The sequence below is a fragment of the Aulonocara sp. 'chitande type north' Nkhata Bay genome, linkage group LG11 (assembly GCF_057382095.1).
Source record: "Aulonocara sp. 'chitande type north' Nkhata Bay isolate Kocher_YH1m ecotype deep benthic linkage group LG11, A_spYH_male_GT1.1, whole genome shotgun sequence".
NCBI lineage: Eukaryota > Metazoa > Chordata > Actinopteri > Cichliformes > Cichlidae > Aulonocara > Aulonocara sp. 'chitande type north' Nkhata Bay.
Window position 1 is genome coordinate 14,998,915 of NC_141354.1, and position 26,019 is coordinate 15,024,933.

At 41.1% G+C, this 26,019-nt stretch overlaps 1 protein-coding gene across 1 annotated transcript in view; it reads left to right on the forward strand.

The window, feature by feature from the left end:
- The window catches only part of LOC147318683 (eukaryotic translation initiation factor 3 subunit H), a 60,532-nt gene that overhangs the window by 31,629 nt on the left and 2,884 nt on the right, over positions 1-26,019 (forward strand). Inside the window, exons 3-6 of the mRNA XM_086310754.1 lie at positions 6,220-6,387; positions 11,041-11,140; positions 13,752-13,901; positions 23,552-23,672. Coding sequence (XP_086166880.1) covers positions 6,220-6,387; positions 11,041-11,140; positions 13,752-13,901; positions 23,552-23,672 — 539 coding nt within the window. The remainder of the gene's footprint in view (positions 1-6,219; positions 6,388-11,040; positions 11,141-13,751; positions 13,902-23,551; positions 23,673-26,019) is intronic.

A 26,019-nucleotide genomic window follows, 5' to 3' on the forward strand; every position in this document is an offset into this window, starting at 1 on the left:
TTTCTTCATGTGTCTTCTGTCTTTGTTTCTTCGTCTTTTCCTTTCTGACCTGAGTACAGCTGGTAGGAGTTTGTTTGCAAGGCGGCCTGTCTGCTTGAGTTTCGTCTGGAAGCCGAGTGTCATCCAGTCGAGTAGAGTACACGTCAGTCAGTGTGAAGTTGGTGTAAACTTTGATTAGTTTGAACACGCGGTAGTCTTTTCCCATTCACATGGTGTCATTTTAATGTTAAGAGTATTCAGATACACAGACTTAATGACATGCTGGGATAATCTGCTGGAATAAATATATTTTAATTTTTTCTCACCATCACTTGCAGTGGTGCATGCATGCATGTATTTTCAAATTATGGAAATGTAACAAACACAAAGGAAACACATTCAAATTGTGCAAAATAGAAGAAAAAAACATCCCCAAAAAGTTCAAATTAAAATTAAAGAAGGCCAATACAAAAGTATCCGCTGAATACTAATTCTACTATTTCTGCAGCATTTTTATTATTTGACTTTCACCTTTTGTGAATTGGGGGTCTTTTTGTTTGTTTTCTGGGTTGTTTTTTTTGCCCATGCCTCACATTGTTGAAGTTTTAGTGGGAAGAATTCATATTATTCCAGAACTTTTAAAAATGACAATATTCTTGAAGGAAATCTGTATATCAATCCAAATATGAATAATAATTCTGAGGAATCAGAACCACAAACCCAGTGGGTTAAAGCATTTTTACTGAGGCTCATATATGGCTGTCCCTTTGTTTCTCTGTGCCCCATTGCCTCTTTGCTGCTCAGTTTGTCCTACAAGCTACAGGGGGAAAGACACTATTGAGACGGCGTTTCTTTCGTTATGGAGGCTGCTCCACTCTTTTGAAATTCCGAGTACTTCAGATATGATTTCTTAACCTTCTAAAGATCAGTGACTTTTCACTTGAGTCTTAGATTTCTGCTCCTCTGTTAAAAAGAACCTCCCTGTAAATGCTTCTCAAGGATACTTAGACTTTTGACCAACCTTTTCATTTTAAAGAAAACGCTGAAATCCACCCTTGAATCTAAACTGTAATATCGACTGCAGAAAGACCCACGGACTTTGAAGTTGTCTTGAATGCCTTATAGATCAACTCGTTTGACAGAGATCCAAGACGAGTGATTGAGAGTGACACGTTTTAACATTCAGCAAGGCTCGATGGTGTAAAGTCACGCTTTAAACAACAGGCCGTTTTAAGTGGTGTCGCGCCAACACATGTTCAGCTCTTGCAGCTTTTGAGATGAGAGATGAGATGAGATAGCCTTTATTTGTCAGTTGCTGGTCTTTTGCCCACAACCGAGATGACAGACCTTGCCGACCGTACATACAATACACAAACATCACATTGGGGAGACAGGTCAGGCTAGGTAGCAAGGAAAAAAACATCAAAATGTGTAACACAAAAGGATAATACAGGAAATCATAGATATCAACACACCATAGCACAATAAACACAGACAAGCAACATGGGAAAGTGTTCCAGTGTGTACATCTGATCTGGGACCGCTGCAATCTTCGACTGCGCCTCCAGCTGACCCGATGTCCACATCAGAGGGGAGGTAAGCGTTGGAGGTGGCGTTGGATCCGGGGTAGGGAGGGTGATGCGTCAGTGATTGCTTATCAGTATCAGTATATGTATGTGTTTGCGTGTCCATAGTTCAGCTGAGACGGTGTCCTTCGCCCTGCCAGGCTAAGTAAACAGTCTTCCAGCCAACCCAGGTGGCCTTGTAGGGAATGGGAAGGAACAGACTCAACACAGTCGTTATCAGGGAGTTTTTGTTCGGCTTGAGCCCACAGCTGGCACCGGGTAGCCGCATTATGATGGTGATTTTTCTTTTGCAACACCTCATGAGAATTTCAAAGCTGTTCTTTAACACTCCGACACTAGTCTCTCAATCTCCCGTTGGAGAACTGCGAGCTTCCCCATGATGGTATCAAACTTGCGTTCCGTGGTGTTGACATTCTTTTGCTCAGAGAGCCGATTCTGAGAACTCACGACTGCAGTCAGCTGTTCCACGATGTAATCCAACTTTCACTCAAAGGTGTTATTCTGAGCAGGCCTCTCCTTGATGTAACCCAATATACGCTCAGGGGTGTTATTCTGAGTATTCACGGCAGCTGTAAGCGTCTCCAAGGTCTTAACCATGCTGCTCTCAATGAGCCCGTTCTGAGAAGTCGCGCCTCGTCCCATCGTTTCAATCCCAGCGGGCAGCCTTGGGGGGGTTTGAACAGCCGGTTCCGCTTTCTTAATTCTCCGATAAGCCAGGGCCGAGCCAGCTCCGATCAGCAAGAACCCTGTTATCATAGATCATCATATTTTTTTTATTTATTTATTTATTTTGATGACGACCTTCTTAAACCATCACTTAAGAAGATCATCACCAGTTGTTTAAATCTGCAATACAGTCATAAGGAATAGGAAATATGTGCTGAAAGCAAAGTCCCGATTGAGCTGCATATTGGACACAACAAAGATTAGAGTTGCGAACTAGGAATTGAAGGTGGTGTTGAGTTAGGGAGGAGAGATGGCCAATTGGTTTTCCTACCTCTGTTGTCAATCGCCCAGCCTTTAGCTTTTGTATCAGAGACAGATCACTTTGTACACAATTTCCCTGCTAATGATAGGGTGCTGGGCTGGTGCATGCCTCAGTGGAGCCTAAAAGGTAAGTACCCATACTGATGGGCATAGAAGTGCACAGACAGATGCTGTATTTAGGTGGCAGGCTGCCTTGAGCTCTGTGTGTCTTGGAGTCTGCTACTAGCCAGCCCCCAAGCAGAGCCACTCTCCAACAGACTTATTATCCTTCCATCACCATCACTCCCTCCTTTCCTCACGCTCTTTTTTGCTTCTCCTGTTACCCTTTTCTCCCACTCTCTGTTTTAATTCTCACCTACTTCTTATTTGTCACCATTCAGTCAGAATTAAAAACTTGAATGTTATAGACACACACTTTAGAAACACACAAACACACTTGCAGATGCTACCTGAAACCTCCTCCTCCTCCTATGATATGTACCAGAATTGCTACAGTCTCCCAATTTCTCTCTCAATCTTCATGTACTGCATCTTCCTCTATTTCTCTCCTACTTTCTCATCCTCCTCCTTCTGTTTGACTCTGCTTCCTTTTGTCTCACTGACCATGTCAAACACTAAATAAAGGGGAAGATTTAAAGGATAGACTGTTACGTCCAGTTCATCAATTCATGTATGGGGCCACAAAAAGGGACTGTTCCCATCCACTGCTCCAAGCCAAATGTTAAAATTCAGTTCAAGGAGAACATTTGATTGATTATTTTCTTTGTTTTGTTGCAAGAAACAGGTTTGTGGGAGGTTTGCTTCAAGAAAACTTGAGATTAATGCAAATCAGATGGGGTCCCTTGCATCGCTTTGGATTTTAGTGATTCAGAAACCTCAGTGTTTTTAACACTCCATGAACTCTTGGAGGTCAGCTAATTACAACCAAATGAAATGTTAATATATTTTGACTTTGGCTGATCTCTGCTTTACATAACCTCAACTGCCAGGGGTCAAATTTTGACCATAAGGCAGAAGATAAAAAAAGAAGTTCACCCATTTAAAAAAAAAAAAAAAAAAAAATTGTTTTCTTCCCTGCCTTATTTTTCTTTGTGTGTTCCCTCTCATCCCACTTCCCCTCTTTAACACGTTCCCTCCATCTCAAGTGTCCTTCATTTTTCCCAGCTTTGCTCTTTTTTTCTTTCCCTTTCTGCTTTTCACCCATGCCTCTTTTCAAACCGCTCCAGTTTGTTCTTGCTAACAGCCCCAGTAGGAGAAGGATGTGCTCTACAGACTGGGGTCTAGGGGGCCACAGCTGCCCAATCACAAACTGATTTATCAACCTCCTCCAGCCAGCCTGCATAGAGATACTGTTTTGCTTGCTTGCTTTGGTTGTTACTTACAGCCAGCGAGGCAGGTTGTTTGTATTTGTGGCTGTGCATCCTTAGGATGTGTCTGCCATAATGAAATGGCTCTCCCCAAAATGCATCTTGCCTTCTCTCTGTTAGCTTAAGCCTGTCTGTGTCTCTGTCCTGCCGTTCTCTCCCCAGTACGATGTACCGTATTTTCACGACCATAAGACGCACTGTGCTAAAAGGCGCAGTCTCAGTTATGTGTGCCATTACTGTATTTAACACACACATAAGGCGCACTGGATCATAGGGCGCATACAAGTACCGTATGCGTATTTAAAAATAAAGCGGGAGCAAACCTGAGTTCGGTACCTTACTCACATTTTTATTACCAGTAATCGTCATCATCAACAACACACAAGCATACAAGTGTGCGTATTTAAAAATAAAGCAGGAGCAAAACAAAGTTTGGTACTCACATTTTTATCATCAATCAAACCCATCGAAGTCCTCATCCTCTGTGTCTGAATTGAACAGCTGCGCTAAATCTTCATCAAACATGCCAGGTTCACTTTCTTCACTGTCAGAGTCACTTTCCGTGCCGTGCGGCTCCTCGGAAATGATGCCGGTGTTGTGCCAAAAAGTGATTGTCTGCCAAAAACTGATTTCCGGTATTTGCCAAAAACTGATTGCTCGTATTTAAACTGCTATAAGTAACTTGTTGGGCTATAATATGTGAAACATATGTCAAATGCATCCCTCATGGATGACATAAAGTCATCTTGAGCCACAAACAACATTCGTGTAACAAGGTAGAAGCCGCAATCAGTTTTTGGCAGTGACTTTTATATAACCTTTATTTAAACAGTTAAAAAAAATCTCATTAACATTAAAAATGTCTTTTGTAAGAGTAAGTTGGCCAAGAGGACAGCAGAAATGGCAGCAAATATTACAATATTTCTGTAAAAATATTTTAAGTGGGGATAAAGGACCGGATTGGTTATAATGTAAGTACAATAGCAGAGAGTTGTAAAGATACTTGAAAAACAGATATTGTTTTAATTCTCTATATAACCCCGTTGTAAACCCTGTTCACCGAAGTCTATTTACGAACATACGTAAAGATATTACACATAAAAAATACACAGAAACATTGGAAATCACTTTTTGGCAGACAATCACTTTTTGGCACAACACCGGCTTTTGCGAAAGCTCGAACAACAGTGCCAGCAGACATGTTAGCCCAAGCATCTACAATCCATTGGCAAATTGTGGCGTAACTCGCCCGGCGCTGCCTTCCACTCTTGGTTAAACTGTGGTCTCCATCGGTCATCCATCGCTGGATGTGTTTGTCGCCGATGTGTTTGCTGCAGTAGGAGCGGAAGATGGCCAGCTTTTCCTTATAATCCGCTGGAAGTTGCTGCGCTACCGTAGTCCTGGTCCGGATGGAAAAATGGCACCGTTTCATAAAAAGTGAAAGTGAAACTGCTTTTAGCCGAATGGTGACCGTCGAAACGCTTCTCCCGCTCGTTCTTTGCTCGATGATCGCCTTATGTCCGCGGAAACTCAGCTGCGTCTTCTTGACCTGCCGGAGCTTGTTTTCCAGCTTCCTCCACTTGCGAACCATCGATTCATTAATCTTAAATTCTCTCGCCGCTGCTCGATTTCCATGTTCCTCCGCGTAGCTGATGGCCTTCAGTTTAAACTGTGCTTCGTAAGCGTGTCTCTTTGCCATTTTCAGGGTTGTTAAAACAACGATGTCCTGCATAACGCACATACCTGTTCTTTTATACAGGTATGTGCAATAAAGTCAACACACACACTTCACCCTTTAGCGTTCTCATGGTGTTCTCTACTACGTCCTCCTTACAACACACAGGGCGCACTGCGCTATAGGGCGCGCCGCACTTTTTGAAGAAAATCTAAGACTTTTAAGTGAGCCTTATGGTTGTGAAAATACGGTATTAACTGACATAAGTAATGAAAGGCTGACTGGTGAACCCAGCTGATGTTTGTTTTAGAAATCTCCACCACAGCCACTTGATAACAGAAGATGAAGCTTTTGTTTTTCCTCAGTTTCATTGCATTCGTCCTTCACATCCTGGTTGCTCTTTTTCTTCACCATATTTATCATTTTTCTCACATCTCCTCTCTCCCATTACTCCCTCCCCTTGTTCATACACCATGTAGAGTTCCAGATGGAGAACAGATATTCACAGTTTCAAAAAAAAGAAGCTGATTTCAGTGAACTGATTTTTTTTCCCCTTCTTCTTTGTCCCATTTCCCTGACTTTCCCCTCCCTTCCTCTCTATTTCTTCCTCTTCCTCTGCCTCTAGTCCAGTACCAGATGGAGATGATGCGTTCTCTGCGTCACGTCAACATTGACCATCTGCATGTGGGCTGGTACCAGTCCACCTACTATGGCTCCTTTGTCAGCCGAGCGCTGCTCGACTCTCAGTTCAGCTACCAGCACGCCATTGAGGAGTCAGTAGTACTCATATATGGTGAGTAGTCCTGTACAGAACACGGCGTAAAGACAGTTTTTTTTTTTTTTTTAAATCATTTTGTTTACTTTTGTTTGCAAGTTAAGACCAGAAATTGGCAAAACATCAAATATATTTTACTATAGATGAACAGACAGAACATTACAAAGAATTTGAATATAAATAAAAAAGATTCATGGTATAGATGTTAAATTAAGAATTCATCAATTTAAGTATAATTTACTTATTATACTTTTTCTTATATTCTTTCATACTTGCACTGGCGGTGGATGCTCATATTAAATTTGCATAAACATTTAAAGAATAAGAGCAGCTGAGCCTAAAGTTCAGACTGTTCAAAGCACTTGATCTCTGATATTTTGTTTCCTTTTGCTCCGTATGATGTCAGTGAGAGTGGGTATCTCTAATGTGTCAGGTCCACAGCTGTGACTGAGTATAAAAGCCCCCACGAGAAGAAATCTGCCTTAAAGTAGGGGAATGGAAGCTGAAATGGCTTATTTCGCACAGTGGATAAGCCAAATTATTTTGAACCTTTAATAATGTAAAGCTGCCCTAGTGGGGTTCAAGAATTAAAATAATTGGAAATTTGCATAATAGGTCCCCTTCAAGTTTATGTTGTGTGTGTTTTTAAGAGCCACAATAAAGGTGTAAATCTTGGACTGTCTGTTGCTGTTACATTAAAAAAAAAAGTTGTATTGATAATGTGATATCAAGCCAAAAGGAGAGAAGGGATCCACTGCTGTATTTGTCACATGTCCTAAAGCCATTCAAACCTTTCACAGGGCACCAGTACTGAAAGAGACTCATGCTGGTGGAAAGTCATTCTAGTAAAGTTGGCCCCACAAAGTACTGCTGAGTCCTCATGAAATAAAGTAAACACAGCAACATCAAAACACTCACCCTAGGCCTGAAAGCAGAAAAGCTTGCTTAGTTTCAGTAAACATGGTCGTTATCTGTTTTCTTTCTCTTGCACCAAAATGGTGCCTCTACAAGAGAGTTGATTACAGTCATTTATGCTTCATTGTCACTCAGGTTTCTGCCATGATTAAACAACCACATGTCAAATTTAGTCTCTTTAATCAATAGGTATCCAAGAATAGGACTGCCACTGAGAAGTCTTAAGATATTTTGCTGCGGTGCACTTTTAGAAACTCAGCAATAAATCAGTCTGACAGATGTAGGAACAGATTAGTGGAGGTAAGCACAGATGTTTAAAAAACAATCTAATTCTAAGCGTCATGTGCCTGGAATTAGATTTTTGTTTCAAGATGGATTTCTGCAAGTTCTGCATTGTCATCAAGTCTATATCATCAAGGAGACTGACGATTATTTATAGAGAGTTTTTATTTTTGTGCACATCTGCAATAGTACAGATTTAGATGGAGATGACTTTTGGCTTTTGACCTTACAATAAATTCTGTTGATGCCGTGGTCTGGAACTCTTGTGAGGGAAAGGCGGGCTCGCAGAAGACTGGATTAACTATGTAGCCTGTAGCTGCTAACATGAGACCAACAGGCATTATGTGGGTTCACCTGCTTCACACTAAAAGCCTTTAAAAGCTCCCCGGAAATGCTGAACCACCCCAGATGGTGTAAGGATTTAAATGACAGCAAAACATGACAGAAAATGAAAACCTGTCACTACTTAGTGAAGTGTTAACTTCTTAGTGTCTAAATAAATGGAATTTTATTGCCACACCAAGTTCAGAGGGAGCATATTAATACATTACATGGATAAGTGGACAATGAAATGGATGATAATTGCGATCGTTTTGTCGTTCCTGTCAGAGTGCTGCTGTTTTCTTTTATCCATCCATCCATTATTTTCCACTTATCTGAAGTCAGGCTGTGGATGCAGCAGGTTAAGCAGCGTATTCAAGAAATCTTTCTCCCCAGCCATGTTCCCCAGTTTCTCCTGGGGGATCCCAAGGCATTCCCAGGCTTGATAAGAAATCCAGTCACTTGAGCAGGTTCTGGGTTTACACTGGGTTGTACGCCCAGTCAGGCGTGCCCAGTCGTCATCCAAACCAGATGTCCGAACCACCTCAACGGACTCCTTTTGACATGCCCTTGACAAATTGCCAGGGCGTGTCATTTGTGCGTCCGTGTGATCCTGGGAAGTGTGTTGTCCAAGGCCTTTGTCACAGAGGTGGGACCGGACAGCGAGCAATTTGGAAAATTCTAAAGAAACCGATTGTTTAGAGGTGATTAACCTCACCAGCGAGCATCTGATGGCCAGGCCTGCCTCCATGAGGCCTGAAAACTAGCATGGATCTGCTACCCTGTGGGCCCACCTTCTGCAGAGGCAGGCGTTGGTGTGAGCTGCAGATTGAGCTGGGCAGTAGGCAAAGGCAGGGGTGTTGGTGTGTGGACCCTAGACATTACAGAGGACATGGACCAACACATTAAACTTTTCTAAGCTGAGGAATCAAATATAGACACTGTCAGTATGCCACACTGTGTCAAGAAAGTATTTCCTCTCTGTATTGCTCATTTTGTTTTTCTCCCTCAGGTTTATGAACCGAAAAATAAAAGTAAAGCCAGGGTGACACAAAAAGACTCACAAGCTCACTGAATTTAAAGCAGTCTTTCATTAAAACCGTTCACAGTTTATCCAGTTACTTCAAGTCTAGAGTCAGACAATAAAGAGGACTGTAGTTTAAAAAAAATCTCAGATTTAGGAAAATAAATGTATTCTGTGCAGGGAAATTGCTAATGAAAACAACTTTGAATTTCAAGGTTTAAGTAATGCTGACTGCCGAGGAGCTCTCCCTGCCCTGTTCTGTCTCTTTAGCATTACTCCTGGGTTGTATTGTTTTTAGATTGTAGACACTCAGTATTGACAAAGATTAAATTTGACCATTTTAAACATGCAACCCTCTGATCCAGTCATCCCAGAAAGCCATTTAGCCAAGCAGTGAGCGTCCTCTCATTCCAAAGGAGTGCGCTGTTATGTCAGTCAATAATGCAGCGCTTAACAGATCACAGTGCCTCAAAGGAATTGACATTATATCTCCGTTTAAAGTCAAAGGGAAAGAAAATTGATTTCCTTTTTTTTTTTTTTTTTTTTTTTGGTTCTGTTTTTCATTAGCTCACCGTTCATTTTACGTCGATTAAGGAATCAATCCCGTGGCCAACTGGCGGCGTTAATGGCTTCTGTCCAGTGACAGCACAGAGTTAAAGCTGGTTGTTAAACCAGTTGTTTGAATGTGTTCAGTGCAGTGACTGTCTTATTTGAGGTGAAAAATTGAAGAGGTTAAGATGGACCAACGCAGAGCTAAGCAGCAGCAGCTCTGTGCAGTTTCCTTCTGTGTATTTGCAAAAATAAAGACAAAAGTCTAACAGTTTACTGCATATTGACCAACAGAACTGATGTATAAAATCATGTGTGTACCACTTGGCACAGATTAGTGTCTGTGGGAAGGAAAAGATAAAGGTTCCGTGTCCAAATTCACGAGGCTCCTGGGGCTTCAGGCTTGATCATGCAAAATGTTAATTAAGCCATCAGGCTTCCTCCAAGTATAGGATGGTTATCTTTGGTGAACTGTTGCTATTAGCAACCACTCTCAGTGGAGATGACCACATGAACTGAACTAGCTAAGTTGTAGGTAAAAAGGTGGATGTAGTTAAGACCCATTTTCTGCAGGTAATCTGAACAGGAAGTGAACTTTGTTTTTTCTTATTTGCTGCTTTTACTTTATTTTAGTGTGTTGAATTGATTTTTATAACAGAAGCAATTTTGTAAGTGCTCTTCTTTTTCCTACTTTGTATGCCAGTACAAGAATAGAGTTTTCCATCCCGAAAATTGGGGAGAGGACATACTGACGGAATCTGAAAATTCCCTGAGTCATTGTTATAATGGCTTATCTGCAGATGAGACCCTTTTAACAGGATCTTTTTGTTCCTCATATTTTCACTTTGGGGACATGCACGTTTTTGGCTCAGTTTGACTGTATTAATCTGTAAACTGTGGCTTTTCTTTAGAGAGGTGTAAAAAGGAGTCTGCTGGAAACTGTGCATTATGATTAAGCTACTGTGGCCTATGATGATGGCGGTCACAGTGCAGAGACACACCACTCTTTTCCGTGCATGGAAAGGAAGCTAATTATTATTGTTGACATGTCATGCTAAGTTGCTTTTGCAAATATAGTGCTTAACTTTGGCTTTGGCTTAATAGCAAGGCAAGCCTGTCAGTTCTCTGAAAATTAATCATTAGGCTTTTTCATTTATGAAAATTGTAAAATTTAAGGGTTTTATGATTCTCAGTGCTGAAAAATTGGATATCATCCTAGTCCGTGTTGTACATTTTGAAACATCCCTGTTTTATCACTGTATTCAGGGTGAATACTTTTCACGTCTTTAAGGGGGAAAGAAAATCAAAAAGAAAAAACAATCCCTCTCTCACTCAGGATTTCACATATAACAATATGAGTCGTGAAAGCAATCTATGTCAAAACTGTGTTCAATAAATAGAGCTGTCGTGAAACTTCCAAAATGAGTCCAAAATTGCATTGTTGTATTTATTTATTTATTTGAAATGGGCAAAATGAAAACCATGAGTTTGTTTTCTGCAACCCATATGATTTAAGATGGTTATTGCAGGTTTTTTTCTTCTTTTTTTAAAATCAAGCTCTCACCTCTGTCTCATTCTAGATCCTATAAAGACGGCTCAAGGCTCCCTGTCTCTCAAAGCCTACAGGCTTACCCCAAAACTCATGGAGATCTGCAAAGAGAAAGATTTCACACCTGAGGGGTGAGTAATTCAGGACCAGAACACACAGCGGGATACTACTCATGCTACTACTTTTACTTTGTTGACCATGCCCACACAGAAATGCAGATATTCACAGATAACTATATGTATACACATGAGCTGCTATTGCTTATAGGAATTGAGAATTATTATTATTATTATTATTATTATCATTATTAGTGGGGTTTTTTTTCACAGTTCCAATTCTGTTTATTCAATGGATGCAAATATGGCCTTTGCATCCTCAGGGGAGGTATTTAGTAGCAGTTGAAGATGGATGCTGATGATGATGATTTATCATCTCGCCCTTGCCCGTCAAACAAATGTACCATGTTTACACTTTTTCTGACCCCAAGGCTTATCGTAATTGCCTTTAAATTGCTGCTAAAAACGTCTGTAATGAGGGGGACTATTTTCCTGGCAGTTCAGGGTGGTGCCGGTGCACCAGCTCCCACATGCAGAAACGCACGAGGGCGCAAACGCTCGGACAAATGCGAGCGTAACGGCCCAGTGGAGAAACACCGCAGGCTGTCCATTAAAAATCTTTAGATATACACTTTGAAATCCACTAAAAGCAAGCGTATTTGCAGGCAGTACGGCAATTTAACTGCATCATTTCATTTCCCTCTCTCCCAATTTCCTCTGTATTTCGCCACCTGTGTGCGTCTGCCAGCCACTCTGTTATTGACCCACTGTGTTTGGCCCAGAGTCAGGATCCTTCTCATTTCTGCAGCTTTTCATTAGTTCCTATGATTTATTATAGCCCCAATCTGTAGCTATCAGTGTTCCCAATAAGTCCGTGATTGAAAGAGGGCAGCTCAGGGCAGGAAAGGACAATATCGCCCCATTACAACAATCTCGTCTCTATCCTATTATTTCCAAAATAGACTAGAAATCTGAATATCAATAACATTTTCCCTCCTCCAAAGATGCAAAACTTCAAAAGTGTTTCATTTTTCCCCTCTGCTACAATGTGCAGTAAAAAATCAGCCTCTTTCATGTTGCTGTATTTGATGTTGCATAAGCTTGCATATATTGTGCACCTTTTTTTGAAATGAAAGGCAAGGATAGATGACTGTTGAATAGGCTCATCCCTTTGAACTGCCCTCCAAGTCTGTCGGGCTATGAAGGCAGTGGTCAATAGCGTCCACTTCAACGCAAAATCTGAAGCTTCAAATTAGTCTGCCTGTGGAGTCAACCTTTTGGCTCTGTCCAGCGTTTCCTCATAGCCACCTTTTTATATCAATCTGGCGGCATTTGAAAAGGTCATCGAATGCAGGAAATGTTTTAAAGCCCTCTAGATTGATAATTGTGCCAAATCTTTAGCAAACAGTGTTTATATCATTATGGATTTCCTTATAGACTGCTGTTACCCATACTGACTCGGAGCCCGGGGCACCATTGTCGTCTTGCTTTTGCCTCTGAGTCTCCTCTTAAAGTTTGCTTGAGGTGCTGCTCTACTTAGAATATAAAACAATATCTTTCAGAATAACTTAAAATCAGTGACGCTCCACATCCCTATTTATCACACAGACACGAATTATACAGCCCAAACATCTCTGTTTCTGGTACATTGCACACGGCAGATTAATGCAGTGAGTGTATTGATCTCATAACAAGCACAATGCATCTAACAAGGCAACATTAGACACATACAGACATTAGTTTGTAGCCCGTCCACTGTGCGCGAGTGACAGGCTGAGCCGAGGCAGTCAGTCAGGGTTATTAGATTTATGTGAGACATTAAGCAAAGATTGAAGTTCCATTTTGTGTTAACAGACCCCTGTTAGAAAAAGGGAGAGAGAGGTGCGGCTTTCAGCTCCCGAGGAGTTGATCAGGAATTAGTCAGTGCCTTGTGTGCTTGGCATAATAGCCCTCCCGCAAAGTTCATACTGGTTACTGTGGCTAACATTGCTATTGGGAGGCAATATGAACTGCTGAATCAATGACAGCATTTTTTACATGTCAGCGTGTAACATGCATTATAATATTTTTCAATATTGCACAATACTGAAATGCAGCTTTTGTTTTAATATGGAGAAACGCATGCTAACGAACACGAAAATTTGGAGTAGCAGAGGAACAGACTAGAAAAACTGATTTCAACACTTGAATGCAAATGAGTCCCAGCAGAGCAACTATTAACCCCAAACCACCGTCTGTTCACTTAAAAATGTATTCGCAATTGCTATAGATCAGCTAAGACCAGGTTTGTTTAACAGTTGTTTATTTTCCACTCTGATTCACTCTCTTTTGTGTCAAGGTAGCTGTCCCTTTAAAACAACTTAATGTTTCTAATAGAAAAAAAATTCCTGTAGTTAGTATAAACCTGTGACTGTGATTCAGCACAACAAAAAGAACAGTGGTTATCACACGGGGCCAGGCACTGAAGTCCATCAGGGTTCCCTTAGAAATCATATGAGATGTTTAAACACCCACCACTTTTTTTGGTATCATTAATTTTCAGCCACATCATTGGGTCCATCACACTTCGAGTGAGTTTAAAGTAGAAAGATGGTCGAAATCCATGTGAGAAATGTGAAGAAATGTGATTTCACCTTTACCTCCTGTCTCCCCTCCCCTCTTTTCTTCTTTCTCTGTCTCCCTTTAGCTTGAAGAAGGCCAACATTGGCTTTGAACAAATGTTTGAGGAGGTGCCCATCGTCATCAAAAACTCCCATCTTATCAATGTACTAATGTGGGAGCTGGAGGACAAGTCCACGGTCGCCGACAAGCACGAACTGCTAAACCTCTCAAGCAGGTCAGACATGAGCTCATGCAGCCATTTACCACAAGGGCCCAAGGCCAGACACCTCGGTTGTAAAAAGGCAAATAAGATATTGGTGGACTACACGTTTTTCTCAAGAGGGGAAGCTTATCTGGATGGTTTTTTTTTTGAAGGGTTATCAACATATGTTTCCTAACCTTTAGTACGGCTTTACTTTTATTATCTATTCTCATGCCCGCATTGCAGTGTGAGTGCTTTGGTTTTCTTCCTGATGTTGTATATACATTTTTTTTTTAATTCCCAGATTTAAAACCCTGTGTTATGGTTTCTTTTCAAGTTTCAAGACTCCTGTTTGCAAAGCCGACAAATAGTTAATCTTACAATGCAAATGAAAAGATCTGTGGGACATCGTAACTGCAGGACGTTTTTCAATATTTCACCTTAATGGCTCAATAAGGTCATCTGAAATTCGTACCATCTCTTTTCAGGCTTTGTGTAAAATCTACAGTCAAACAGAGGAAAAGTGGTTATTGATGGAAATTCTTTCAGCCCACACAATCCAGCTCTGAGCAAAGTGTCACCTTAGTTTGATTTCTTTGTACATAGTCACCATAGTACACTGAGTACTTATCTACTAAAGAATGCAGGCAGTTCTTAAAATCATCTTACAAGCTTTGAAGCCATATTGAGGGTATCTCTTTAAGCTTGCAGGCTGCTTCAACAGACATGACTTAAGGCTACTTCTAAATTAAAATTGATTTGACATTAGCGAACTCTTGGGCATTAATCTGTGTCTTCTCAACTGTTCCAAAAGCTGCTAGATTGAATGAAAGAATAAGCAGTTTATTGATGCATTCTGCCTTTTGCGTACCCTCCCCAGGGCAACAACACCGGATCTTACATCCACTTCCATCTCCTATACTTGGGTTTAGTACTAGTTGAGAAACTTTACTTGGTATGATAATATAGATTTATGTGTTATTGATATTATACATATCAATATTATTACATTTTTATTATTGCATTGCAGTGTTTAGGTCAGATGGCTCTGACATGGTTGAACATGCAGATGATTCATTCATGAGGAAAGGGTCAGATACATTGAGGTGGATGCACAGTGTCTACAGTTCCTATTCCAAATGTTGGGAAGTTGGGAAAAATGTAAATAAAAGCATAAAGGAATGAACTGCAAATTTTGGGTAGTAACACGATTTCAGGTAACACGACTGGACATAAACAAAAGAGCTTGTTAGAGTTTCACAGAAGTAAAGATGTACAGCAGACTCCAAAAAACTGCATCTATAAACACGTGGAACAATTTCACAATAATGTCCCTCAATGTAAAAGTTTGAAAACTTTGAATAGCTCATCCTCTTCAGTATATAATCTCACCAAATGATTCAAAGAATCTGGACAAGTCTGTGTGTAAGGGACAGGGATGGAAATGTTGGATGCTCGTGAGCTTCAGGTCTTTGGGCAACACTGCATTTAAAAACAGGTGGGGCTTTGTCATGGAAATCATCACATGGGCTTAGAAGCACTTCCAGAAATCAATCAAGTTCAGTCTCAGTGATCCAAAGATGACGCTATATATGAACATGGTCTAGAAACACTGCCTTCTTCTCTGACCCAAACCTATTTAACCCTGGAGAACCAATGGGGTCGGATCTGAACCCATGGGTTCTCCAGGGTTAAAATGGACCTGGACAAATCCAAATTTCAAATTTATTTTGTAAACATGCTTCGCCCTCTGCACTGAAGAGCAGAGGGACCGTCCAGCTTTTTATCAGCACTTTTATCGTGCCTGTGAAATTGGCAGCTCGGCACCATCCGTGCTTAAAGGTGTATACAGGTTTTAGAGCAACATATGCTCATATCAAGTTTGTAGGGAAGGTCCTGCATATTTCACCCAGAACATGCTTGACTGCACACTGAAGCTATGATAACAGCATGGCTTCATAGTAGAAGAGTCCAGATGCTAATGTGGCCTGGCTGCGATCCAGACCTTTCACCATCTGAAAACATTTGGCACATTATGAAATGAGCAACATGGCAAATAAGGCCAAGGACTGTTGAGCTGCTAGAGCAAGAATAATCAGACGGACAAGAATGGGACAATATTCCTCTGCTAAAAGTCCAGCAGCTGGTCTCCTCAGTTCCCAGACTGTTGTTGAAAGAAAAGTGGCTGTTACACACTGGTAAACATGGCCCTGTCCCAGCTTTTTTGGGATGTGTTGCTGCTGTTAAATCCAAAATGGCCTTATTTATTTATTTATTTGTTTATTTATTTATCTGAAAATAGTATATTTTCTCAGTTTAAACATTGCATTTGTGTTTTATTTACATTTCACAACTTTGTTTTGAAATTGGAGTTGTAAGCTGGAAGACAAACTACACTGGAGCCTTAATAGCATAAACAACTGTGTCCCTTTCCACCCATAATAGCCTTTTGGAAATAATGGGGTTTTATGTTGTGCTGGCAAAAGTTACGAGAGAGGACTTTTAAATAGGATTATTTTCTTCTTTTTTATGTTATTTGGTATGAAGAATATATATATAAAAAAAAAAAAGAAGGAACAAGTAATCAAACCAATTCCTTTAAACTTTATTCTAAAATAACTGGATCGTACCAGATAGTAGGTGCTACATTTTTTTTGGGGGGGGGGGATTTTGTAAATTGTTCCGATCACTGCCCACAAATGCATTCCAGGGCGCGTCTGACCACTTATCCGATTTCCCAATCCTGTACCTTTTAGGATGGAATTGGATGTTTGATTGAGAGATTCACTCTAAAACTCGGTCCGGTAAATGCCACATTTTAAATGTCACAGCCTATTTGTTCCAAAATGTCTTCAAAAGCAGGACCTGCCATCAAACTTTGCCTACCATCACTAATGAGCACAATATGAACAAATATAACCAACCATATCAACTCACAGCCTGGCTCTTTAAGTCTCGCATTTATATCTCAGAGGCACTCAGCATCAGTCTCAGGAGAATTTATCAGCAATCATTTATGGAGATAAATCGCTGCAAGTGGAGCAACAGCTGTGAAGCTGCTAATCAAAAAGCTTCCCAGGGGCAGGTGTGAGAAATTAGCACAATAACGACTCAAAGTGCTGATTTACACACTGGCAGCGCGCAAAACACTGTGCTCACTTGCACGCTGCGGCGAGGCACTTCGGGAGTTGTTGTTATTCTCCTCAACTGTGTCCTTAAACGCAAGTATGGCATGACTTAAATGAGGCCTCATGCAGGCAGACATGTAGGTTCCATGAGCATGGCCAACAGAGGCAGGCAGAAACCCCAGCAATTTTCTTCCAAATTACTAAATAGAGTGAAGGAGAATGGCTCACTATTCTTGCATATTGTTCCATTTTCCAAGTGATTACTCTGAAGTTGAAGCATAGCTTTTGATATCGCCCAAAACGGAGCAGAAGCAGGATGGCCCTCCCCCGTAGGTTTTTCGACACAACCGCCGATGGGATGTCTGGCAAGATGAAATTGTTTCCCCGAAGTCAGATTGCTGCACAGCTCTGCCCTCGTATTGGATTGTAGCGCTCCATCTCTCTACATCTTCTGCTGACAGCCCCACCCTTTTCTCCTCATTTCCACCCCTTCAAAAAAAAAGAAACGGGGGAAAAAAAGAAGAAATGGGTTTTATTTAATGTTTTTCCTTTTGTCTCATTTTCCAATCTGCGGTCCCATTTGTCAATGTCATCTATGTCTAACGCTGAGAGAGTGCCGTTTCACTCCAGCAAACAGGGTTCTTCTTACCACAGATGATGATGTTGATCGTGGTGATGGATTGTATGAATGTAAATTCATCTATGTAGCCTTTCAACCCCCACAGCCCTCTTGAAATACCCATGTTTGCAGTGTTATTAAAACTAAACTACATTTTGGGCCTTTTACAAGGTCTTCACTCATGTGTAAATTTCCCATTTAGTTCATTACCCCCAGTATCTGTCTGATTAGTGTATTTGGCCTCCTGCCTGGACTCTTTTACTGTTGGAAAAGTGAAAAATATGTAAACATATTTTCTCTGATATTAAATTACCCTGATAAGTTTTCGGTGAGTGAGGGGGAGGGGAGAACTTTTAAGGCTTTGTGTGCTATAGCTGCTGATGCAGGTGAAGAGAAATAACTGGAAATGGGGTCATGAGGCAGGTGTTGACAGAAGTGTCTGTGTGAATGAAATGATCTGCAGAAAAATTTGACCCTTGACACACAAACTTGATCCATCGAGATGGACTATAAGAAGAGGTATTTTTGAACAAAAGCCAATAATAGATCCTTCTCTTAAAAGGAGACGGAACTGAAATAATGATAATGGGCAGGAAGCAGTGAGGGATGGAGAAAGGTATTCAGTCACATAAGGTTTTAAATTTGTGCCAAAGCTAACATTCATCTTTTTCTCTTTTTTTATATAACTGAGACAATGCTGTACACGTACGTTGGGGAAAAATCTTTTTAGATTTATTTCAAGTCCTCTTTAAAACAAATTATTCCGCTGGCGGCGCAAGCCAGCAATCCACATTGTGCTCGAGTCCATCAGTTAAAAAGACTCCATCAGAATAAAACGCTCATTCTAAGAGTGGAAGTCATTTCCTTGGCAGCTTTGTTAAACAACTCCCCTCTGAACTTTCAGTTTTAGTGAATGTCAGCCAACTTTTGCTCACACAACAATGCAGGTTTGTCCTCTTTTGTCCTGGGCAAATACAACCCTGTGGACACAGGCACTCCTACTGTACACTGTACGGGCCTCCACTGAACTTGACAGAATCGGCGATGGTGCGAAATCCCTAGATAGACTTTGATTTCTAATTCAGTATTGATTGCAAAGCTTGCTGATGCCTCTGAATAATTTAACCCTGTGGAGTTTATGGCCAGACGTTGTGGAGTGTGGGATACATTATTCAGCGTGCAGTTGTAGCAACTTTCTGTAACTGGTAACATTCAGTTTTCGAGTGTTTGGAGAAGACACGGAGCAGTTATGCGGTTTTTCTTGTATGGTCAGGGTTTTGAAAACAGAATATCAAACTGAACATGCTCCAGTGCACTAAACTAGTTATCAGACACACGAGACACTGATGCAGTTGGAAGCTCAAAGCTCAGTAAAGGAAGTCTGTGGACTGGGAGTGAAGTTTTTTTTTAGTCTTTGATAAAATAGTCCTTTTAATTTTTACTCGTCAGTTTCTCGTTTTTTCATTTGTTACATAAGCTCTCCAAAAATCTTGCAATTTCACAATCAGGGACAAAAGACATACAAACTGATAAGAAATCCCACTAAATTGCAAGTCACTCTTACTCCCCACGGCACACAGTAAAGCTCACAAACACACACTCAGTCCAGCTCAGGCATTTGACACTTACATAAACGGCAGATGTTTTGAAGGATCCTAGATGGATTCTTTCGCATATATTATTCATGCGCACCACACAAATTAGCCACCATATTGCTGGATGAAATGGTTTTAAATGGGCTCTCGTCAGTGAGAATCAATTCTGACACAGTCAGAGGGACGCAGTAGGGAAGTGTTATGCTGAGAGTTGGTCCTGGGCCATCGGTTTGCATGTTTACAATGGAGGGTTGACAAACTGATCACGCAACAGTCCTCACAGGCAAACATTACTGTACTGGAAATGGTTCAGGCAGTCCAGATTATGGAAATGACTTTGAAGTTAGTGGAAATTTTACGTGTTTTGCATGATGGCTTTAAGTAGTTTGATCTTTCTGAAATCTGTTCAGCTTTTTCTGACTAAAATTCTGAATAAAGGGCAGTATGCAAGCATTTAAGTAGATTATCTAATCGCTTATATTAACGCACGCCTCATGCAGATGCAACAGTATAATACGGATAGTGTCACAGATAGTTAAGGCATGTGAGAATAGCACTATAAATCATTGTCAGCACTGTTCATATAATTATCAGCATGCCTGTGGTTAGTTGCATTAATTTTCTCTCGGTGTGTGCATATTTTCATGTAAATATAATTAAGGTGTTTGCAGTTAATGGAAGGCGATGGTAAACCAAGATGATCACGATGAGTCTTTAGAATGTGCATAAATTTCCAAAATGTATTACTGCTTAACTTTATGCAAATACTTATTGTCCTGTAGTTTCTGTTCTGGTGTGCACTGTAGCCGCAGACCTGATATATTGTTCTGTATGTTGCTCATGCTTTAATATAAAACCTGAAAACGGAGCTTGCATGCAGCAGTGAAACTGTAAATTTTCAAATATGAGAACTACAGTATTTTTAGTGTTGGACTGTAATTTTATGTCATCTGTTGCTTGCAAAGCAGCGCCGTGACAGGAGAAACTTTTCCTCAGTATGCAATTACTCCAGACAAAAATTCAAAACCACTTTATGCACATTTATTGCTTTATGTAAGCCATACAAATTATAGCCCCTCTTTACAAACCGAGTTTACAAAGTGCTTTGGCAAACAAACCAAATAATACTCAGAAGGTAAAATCAGACGGCCAAACATTAGAGCCAGAAGAAATGGATGCAATTAAGTTAAAGCTTTGGTAGAATTAAATTAGCAAGAATAAGGATGCAAAATGCATAACAGATGATGAGAATAAATGATAAATACAAGCGGAAGATTAAAGTCAAAGGAAGCACAAACGACTAAATAAAACAAGGTGGTAGCCAGTAATGGACTGTGAAAGACATCACCTAACAACATCACATAAATGCAAGTTTATAAATATGTTTTTAAGAAGTGAGGAGATTATTATGGATTTTTCAAACCAGGTCTCCTCAGGCAGGTCACGACCAAGAGGGCCTGGCGCAAGCACGGCAACCTTTAGAATAATGTGTTAACTTTTTGAACAATGAAAGGGTATCTAGGACTGCAAATTCAGGTCAACATATGATATGAAATGTACTTCGAGGCCAGAACCAGACTTGCTTTAAGGGCAGTCAGTAAAATAAAAAAAATGTATTATGAACATGTACCGGAATCCATTGGAGCGAAGGCTCGATTGGGGAGATGTTATGTGTGATGATCCCTCTGTTAAAGCCATCAAGAGGCCTTAGCTTCTGCGAATGGTTCGAGGGGTTTTTATGTGCTCACCAAAAATGGCGGAGTTGTATTGCAGACAAGGGGCTGCTATAAAAACATCTCTGTATTAAGAGAGTCACAATTCACAGTACGTGTCACGACAAGCCATTAAGTCTAACTCTCTGCAGATGCCCACCCAGACACGGATCAAGGCAACAGCACAAAACCATTTCTAAATCTTTAAGTGTTGCTTAGAGCGTAGTGACCTCTGTAATTGTGAATACACCAGTACTCCTAATATGACCTGGTGGTTTCAAACTGAGTTACCGAGTCAGCCAGTCCTTGGTCGTAGTGGTGACCAAAACCCAGCAGTCACAACAGCTAGTTTAGAAATCCTTTGGCGAAATGGGAAAGCCTGCTAAAAGGACAGCCCATTCAGCAACCCTCAATTTAGACCTCTGTGCTAGAGTAGGTAGATGGAGACCAACTGAGTAAAAGGCACAAGACAGCCTTGTTGGAGTTGGTCAAACTGCATTTAAAAAAACTCTGAGAAGTTGAAGAAAAAGATTCTCTGACCTGAAAAGTCAAAATCTGAAATAACTGGGCAGGGCTCCAAACAAGTCTAAAAGAAAACACCGGGTATTTTATAAACTGCACAAGTAAAGGGATCAGAATACTCCGACATGACTGAGTGGGTTTCATTTGAACTACAGAAAGCTGAAGAGTTGAATATGAAATAAATATGCACAAATTGTCATGGGAAATGTATGTGGCTCAGGTCAATTATGGTTACAGTGGAGATTGTTTCTGTGGTGTCAGTGCAGATATAGTGAGTTTAAGTGGGTTTAGGCTCAAATTTAAGTTGAGACGGTAATCTCTTTTTCTTGGCTTTCAACAAAATAAACAGATTGTGACGGGCTGAGAGACAAATATTGATTCCTTTAGAAATTGTTAATAAAACTCAGAGCAGAGAGGAATGTAACTAAAACCATTCAAAGCACGCTCCAGTCTTCCCACACACTAACATATTTATACAAACGCACAACAGTTACATCAGCACAAGTATGCACACTGCCAAAACATACACGGTTTTGGCAGTTCTTACGGGTATAGCTGTCATTTAAATAAACACTACGAATCTGTTTTCCCACAGTACATACTGCATTATGTAGCACCCAAACATTCGTAAATGAAACAATACAACTCCACAGAGGGAAGTACAAGAGGGATACAACTTGAAGTAGAGCTCTGCAGTCTTGTGAAGGTTGAACTTAAGCGGTAGCAAGACATCCTGTTAAAAATGGAGCTCATGGGACGAGAGGGAAGTGGAATGCTGGTGGCGCTCTGTTTTGAGTCTTGTCAGCATGGCAGCATTGGAAAAACATGAAGGATGTGACGACATCACAGAAATGTGTAGGAGAGGGGCATGAAGTAAGGTCCACAGGACCTGTACCAAGTACTGACCAAACCTGGGATCACAGGTGACTTTCAGGTCATGGGTCTCAAGAGCAACAAATTTAGTAGGCGGTGAAAGGTCAAAGATTAAGTCTGGATGGATACAAAGACCTTGACTTCTCAAAGCTTGGAAAGTTTTAGATTCATAGTGGTCAATTCTAGATGGGAATAGTGTAGTTATGCTGCAATAGGCCTAGGCTGCTGGGAGCTTCCAGTGATACAATGAGTGTTACTTCTTCGCCTACCTTTTTTCACTCTGTGTTTATAAATCACTGCATTTAATCATTAGTGAAGCTCTGCCTCTCTTCCACAGTGTGTCTTTTGTCCTGTCTTCCTCTCCTCACCTGATGCCTGCCTCTCCCTTAACCTGGTTCTGTCAAAGGTTTCTTCCTGTTAAAAGGGAGTTTTTCCTTCCCACTGCTGCTAAATGCCTGCTCATAGGTCTTTACTTTACAATATGAAGCGCCTCGAGGTAACTGCTGTTTTGATTTGGCACTGTATAAATTGAATAGAATTGAATTGCATTGGATCTCAGCTCAGGAGGCTGCTCAGGTCATCCACAGGGGAACATTTCCTTGGCTCCACCTGTCAAAGTGTACCGGAGCAAGACACTGGAACAGCAAATTCCTCCTAAGGCCAAATGAAGCAACAAGTCTTTCACCCAGTCAGTCATAACTTAGCCCAACTTGATAGTTTTGTCAGTGGCACTGTCTTATTTGAAGTGTTCTTCTTGCAATGAGCAGGTGTCAAACACAAAGCTAGTAAGGAGCAGGAGCTAAATTCTCTAGCATATCTGTACAGCTCATAACAATAAAGGCGATGTTGCATATCACATTACATTTAGAAGGAGCAGCAACAATGAGGAGCCTATTATGTGTGAGATATGTGTAAACTTACTGAAGAGCCGTCTCCTCGTACTTGCAGTTTGTCAGTCCTGTGATTCTCCACACCAACCAAGCCAGTTAAACACGCCAGTGCCAGTATACTGATGCTTTCTGAGGTCTTTCCCTTTGTTTTGTTTTGAGCCTTCATACTTATCGCACATAACTAAGAGGTTACAACTAAAAGTTGAAATTAAATATGGATTAGTGTGAGCTGTTAATTTAAAGAGATTTTTTTGTAAAAAGGTAAAAACATTTCACTGAGGTTCACAAGTGCTGTTGACAGTACAAAAACCTGTTTGAGTGACACACTGTCAATTTTGTTCCAGCAACCACTTGGAGAAGAGCCTTCAGCTCCTGATGGACAGAGTGGATGACATGAGCCAAGACATTGTCAAATATAACACCTACAGCCGCAACCTGAGCAAGCAGCAGCAGCAGAAGCACCAGGTAACTCTTGAATGCATGAATGCACCGTCTCACACACACACACACACACACACACACACACACACACACACACACACACACACACACACACACACACACACACACAGAGAAACAGATGCACCTACAGCCACAGTCTCAGCAGGAAAACAGCAGGTAGATTTCTGTCATCATGGGCACAACCAATTGCAGCTATAATCACAGCAGGCAAGCAGCAAAAGCACCAGGTATCAAACACACCCCCACACACGCACATGTAGGAATATGGTCCTGTAGGCTTATACGTGTACATACTGAGGAGTCAAAGCAGGAACTACAATGTAAAAATGTTAAATACGTGTCCTAGGTTCTGAGGAGGGATCAAGCAAGAAACGCTACCATATTCATGTTAAGTCGGCTCAAAATAATTTTGATTGAAAGCGCAGGATCTTCCGGTTGGATCTGGTAAAGTTCAGTTGTGTTGCTGAGTGTGATTTTGAGTCATGTTCACGCTGACTTTCATCCCTGTGTGAAAAAACACAGCAGATTCTCGTGCACGTGATGCAGCTGTCATTGTAGAGGTTCAGACACAGAAAGCAGGGGGACAAAAAGATGAAGAATAAAAGATGAAACTCGTGTCACAAGTAGATTCAAGCAGAGGCACCGAGATCAGTTTGAAAGTGATTTCTCTTGTCTTGAGTTTGCACCAATTAGAGAATGACTAATGTTAATTTTGCAATATCTGTCATAGTGTTATCATCAGTCACCTCATTTCAGTTACTGCTGTAGATCAGCAAATTTTCAATTTCAGGCACCGTCATCCTCATCCTCCTCCTGTCAAGGAAGAGGTAATGTCCTTACTCACTGTAATACAGTCACAGCAATATTTCTCTTTAGGTACTTAAGAAAAGCAGGTTCAGAGGTTATGGAAAGCTGATACATATAAAGCGAAAGCTGGCATTAGTAAACTGAGCCTTTCATCTGAAGTGAAAATCCTCTGTTTATATTTGTTGTCTGTAACAGCGAGACACATCACGAACTCAGACTTCATTTAAAAGCGTTTTGCAAAACACAAGCGCACTGTGACAAATGTACTGTGTGTGTAAAGGCTCACAGATGCACACACCACCTCCAAGCACAAACTGGAGGCACGAAGCAAACCAGAACGAAACGCACTTGCACACAGACACACACAGAGTGAGCCTCATACCATCTGCAGCTACAACCTCGTCCAGATGCATCATAAACATCCGGCAAAACATGCTATTGCTAACAGTCAGCGACTCTCACGGGCGCGCTGCTTGGGAAAGTGGAAGAGCGGAGGCACAGGTGACTCACTAATGTGCGCGCAAACGTACACCCACGGTAAAACCGGTCGCGCTATTTTGTCATTATTTTCAGCAAGTGGAAATGAGAAAATGTCTGAGGTATTAATGGCGATTGGGGCTGACTCATCAGCATCTTGGCCGACAGAAGAAAAAGCCAGAGCCAAGTTCACAGTCATTAGGCAGACCTCACAACAATCGTGCATCGGTGACCACAGCTCGTCCTCAGTACGCACACAACGAAAACGCACTCCTAGATTTATCCCCACGTATCCCCGGGCTATTCACCCACACTGCAGCCATTATGATCCATCATCCTCCCCACACTGACCTCCCCATCATCTCCAGCTCCCCGAAGCCCTGTACACCCCTATACCCAGACTCTCGTCATACACAATATCACACAGATGGGGCCTTTAATGGTGTCACCTTTTTTCACGTTTCACATGAGTCTCGACAATGAACAAATAACGCACAGAGAAGGAGAAAGCGCGCCGCTGTTAAAACCTTTCAGACATCTGCAGTATTTGCTCCATGTAATCTCGTGCTATTGACCCTGCTGCTTCCCGGACAAATGGAACCTTATTAATCATCATAGAAAGTTGTAAAAAGGCGTTCTGCTGAGAGGGCTCCATTTTTCATTTATAGCCCTCTGAATTCAGTAAATATCAGGTTCCCAGGAACAGTCTGCAGCCAAGTTAGTCTTTGTAACAGGAAATGTACATCTCACTTCTTTCAATTCATTCATTTTCTCTTTTTTCCCTACATCTGTTGAAAGCGAGGCGCACTTTTAAAGGAGGTTAGGTATGGCGCAGTGTGGTAATCATATGAACTGAGGAATTGTCATTTATGGTTAACGATAGAAACGAAAGGGCTCCGATTAAAAGGTTTAACGTTATGTTATAGCCATGTAATGATTTTGTAAAAATTTAACAGAAAGCAAACACATTCAGCTAAATTTAAGAGAGACTGCATTTGGAAGCAAAATATGCTCAAAATGAAAATGAAGCCCATTGGGGCTTAGGGGGGCGTCTTTGGTAAAAATG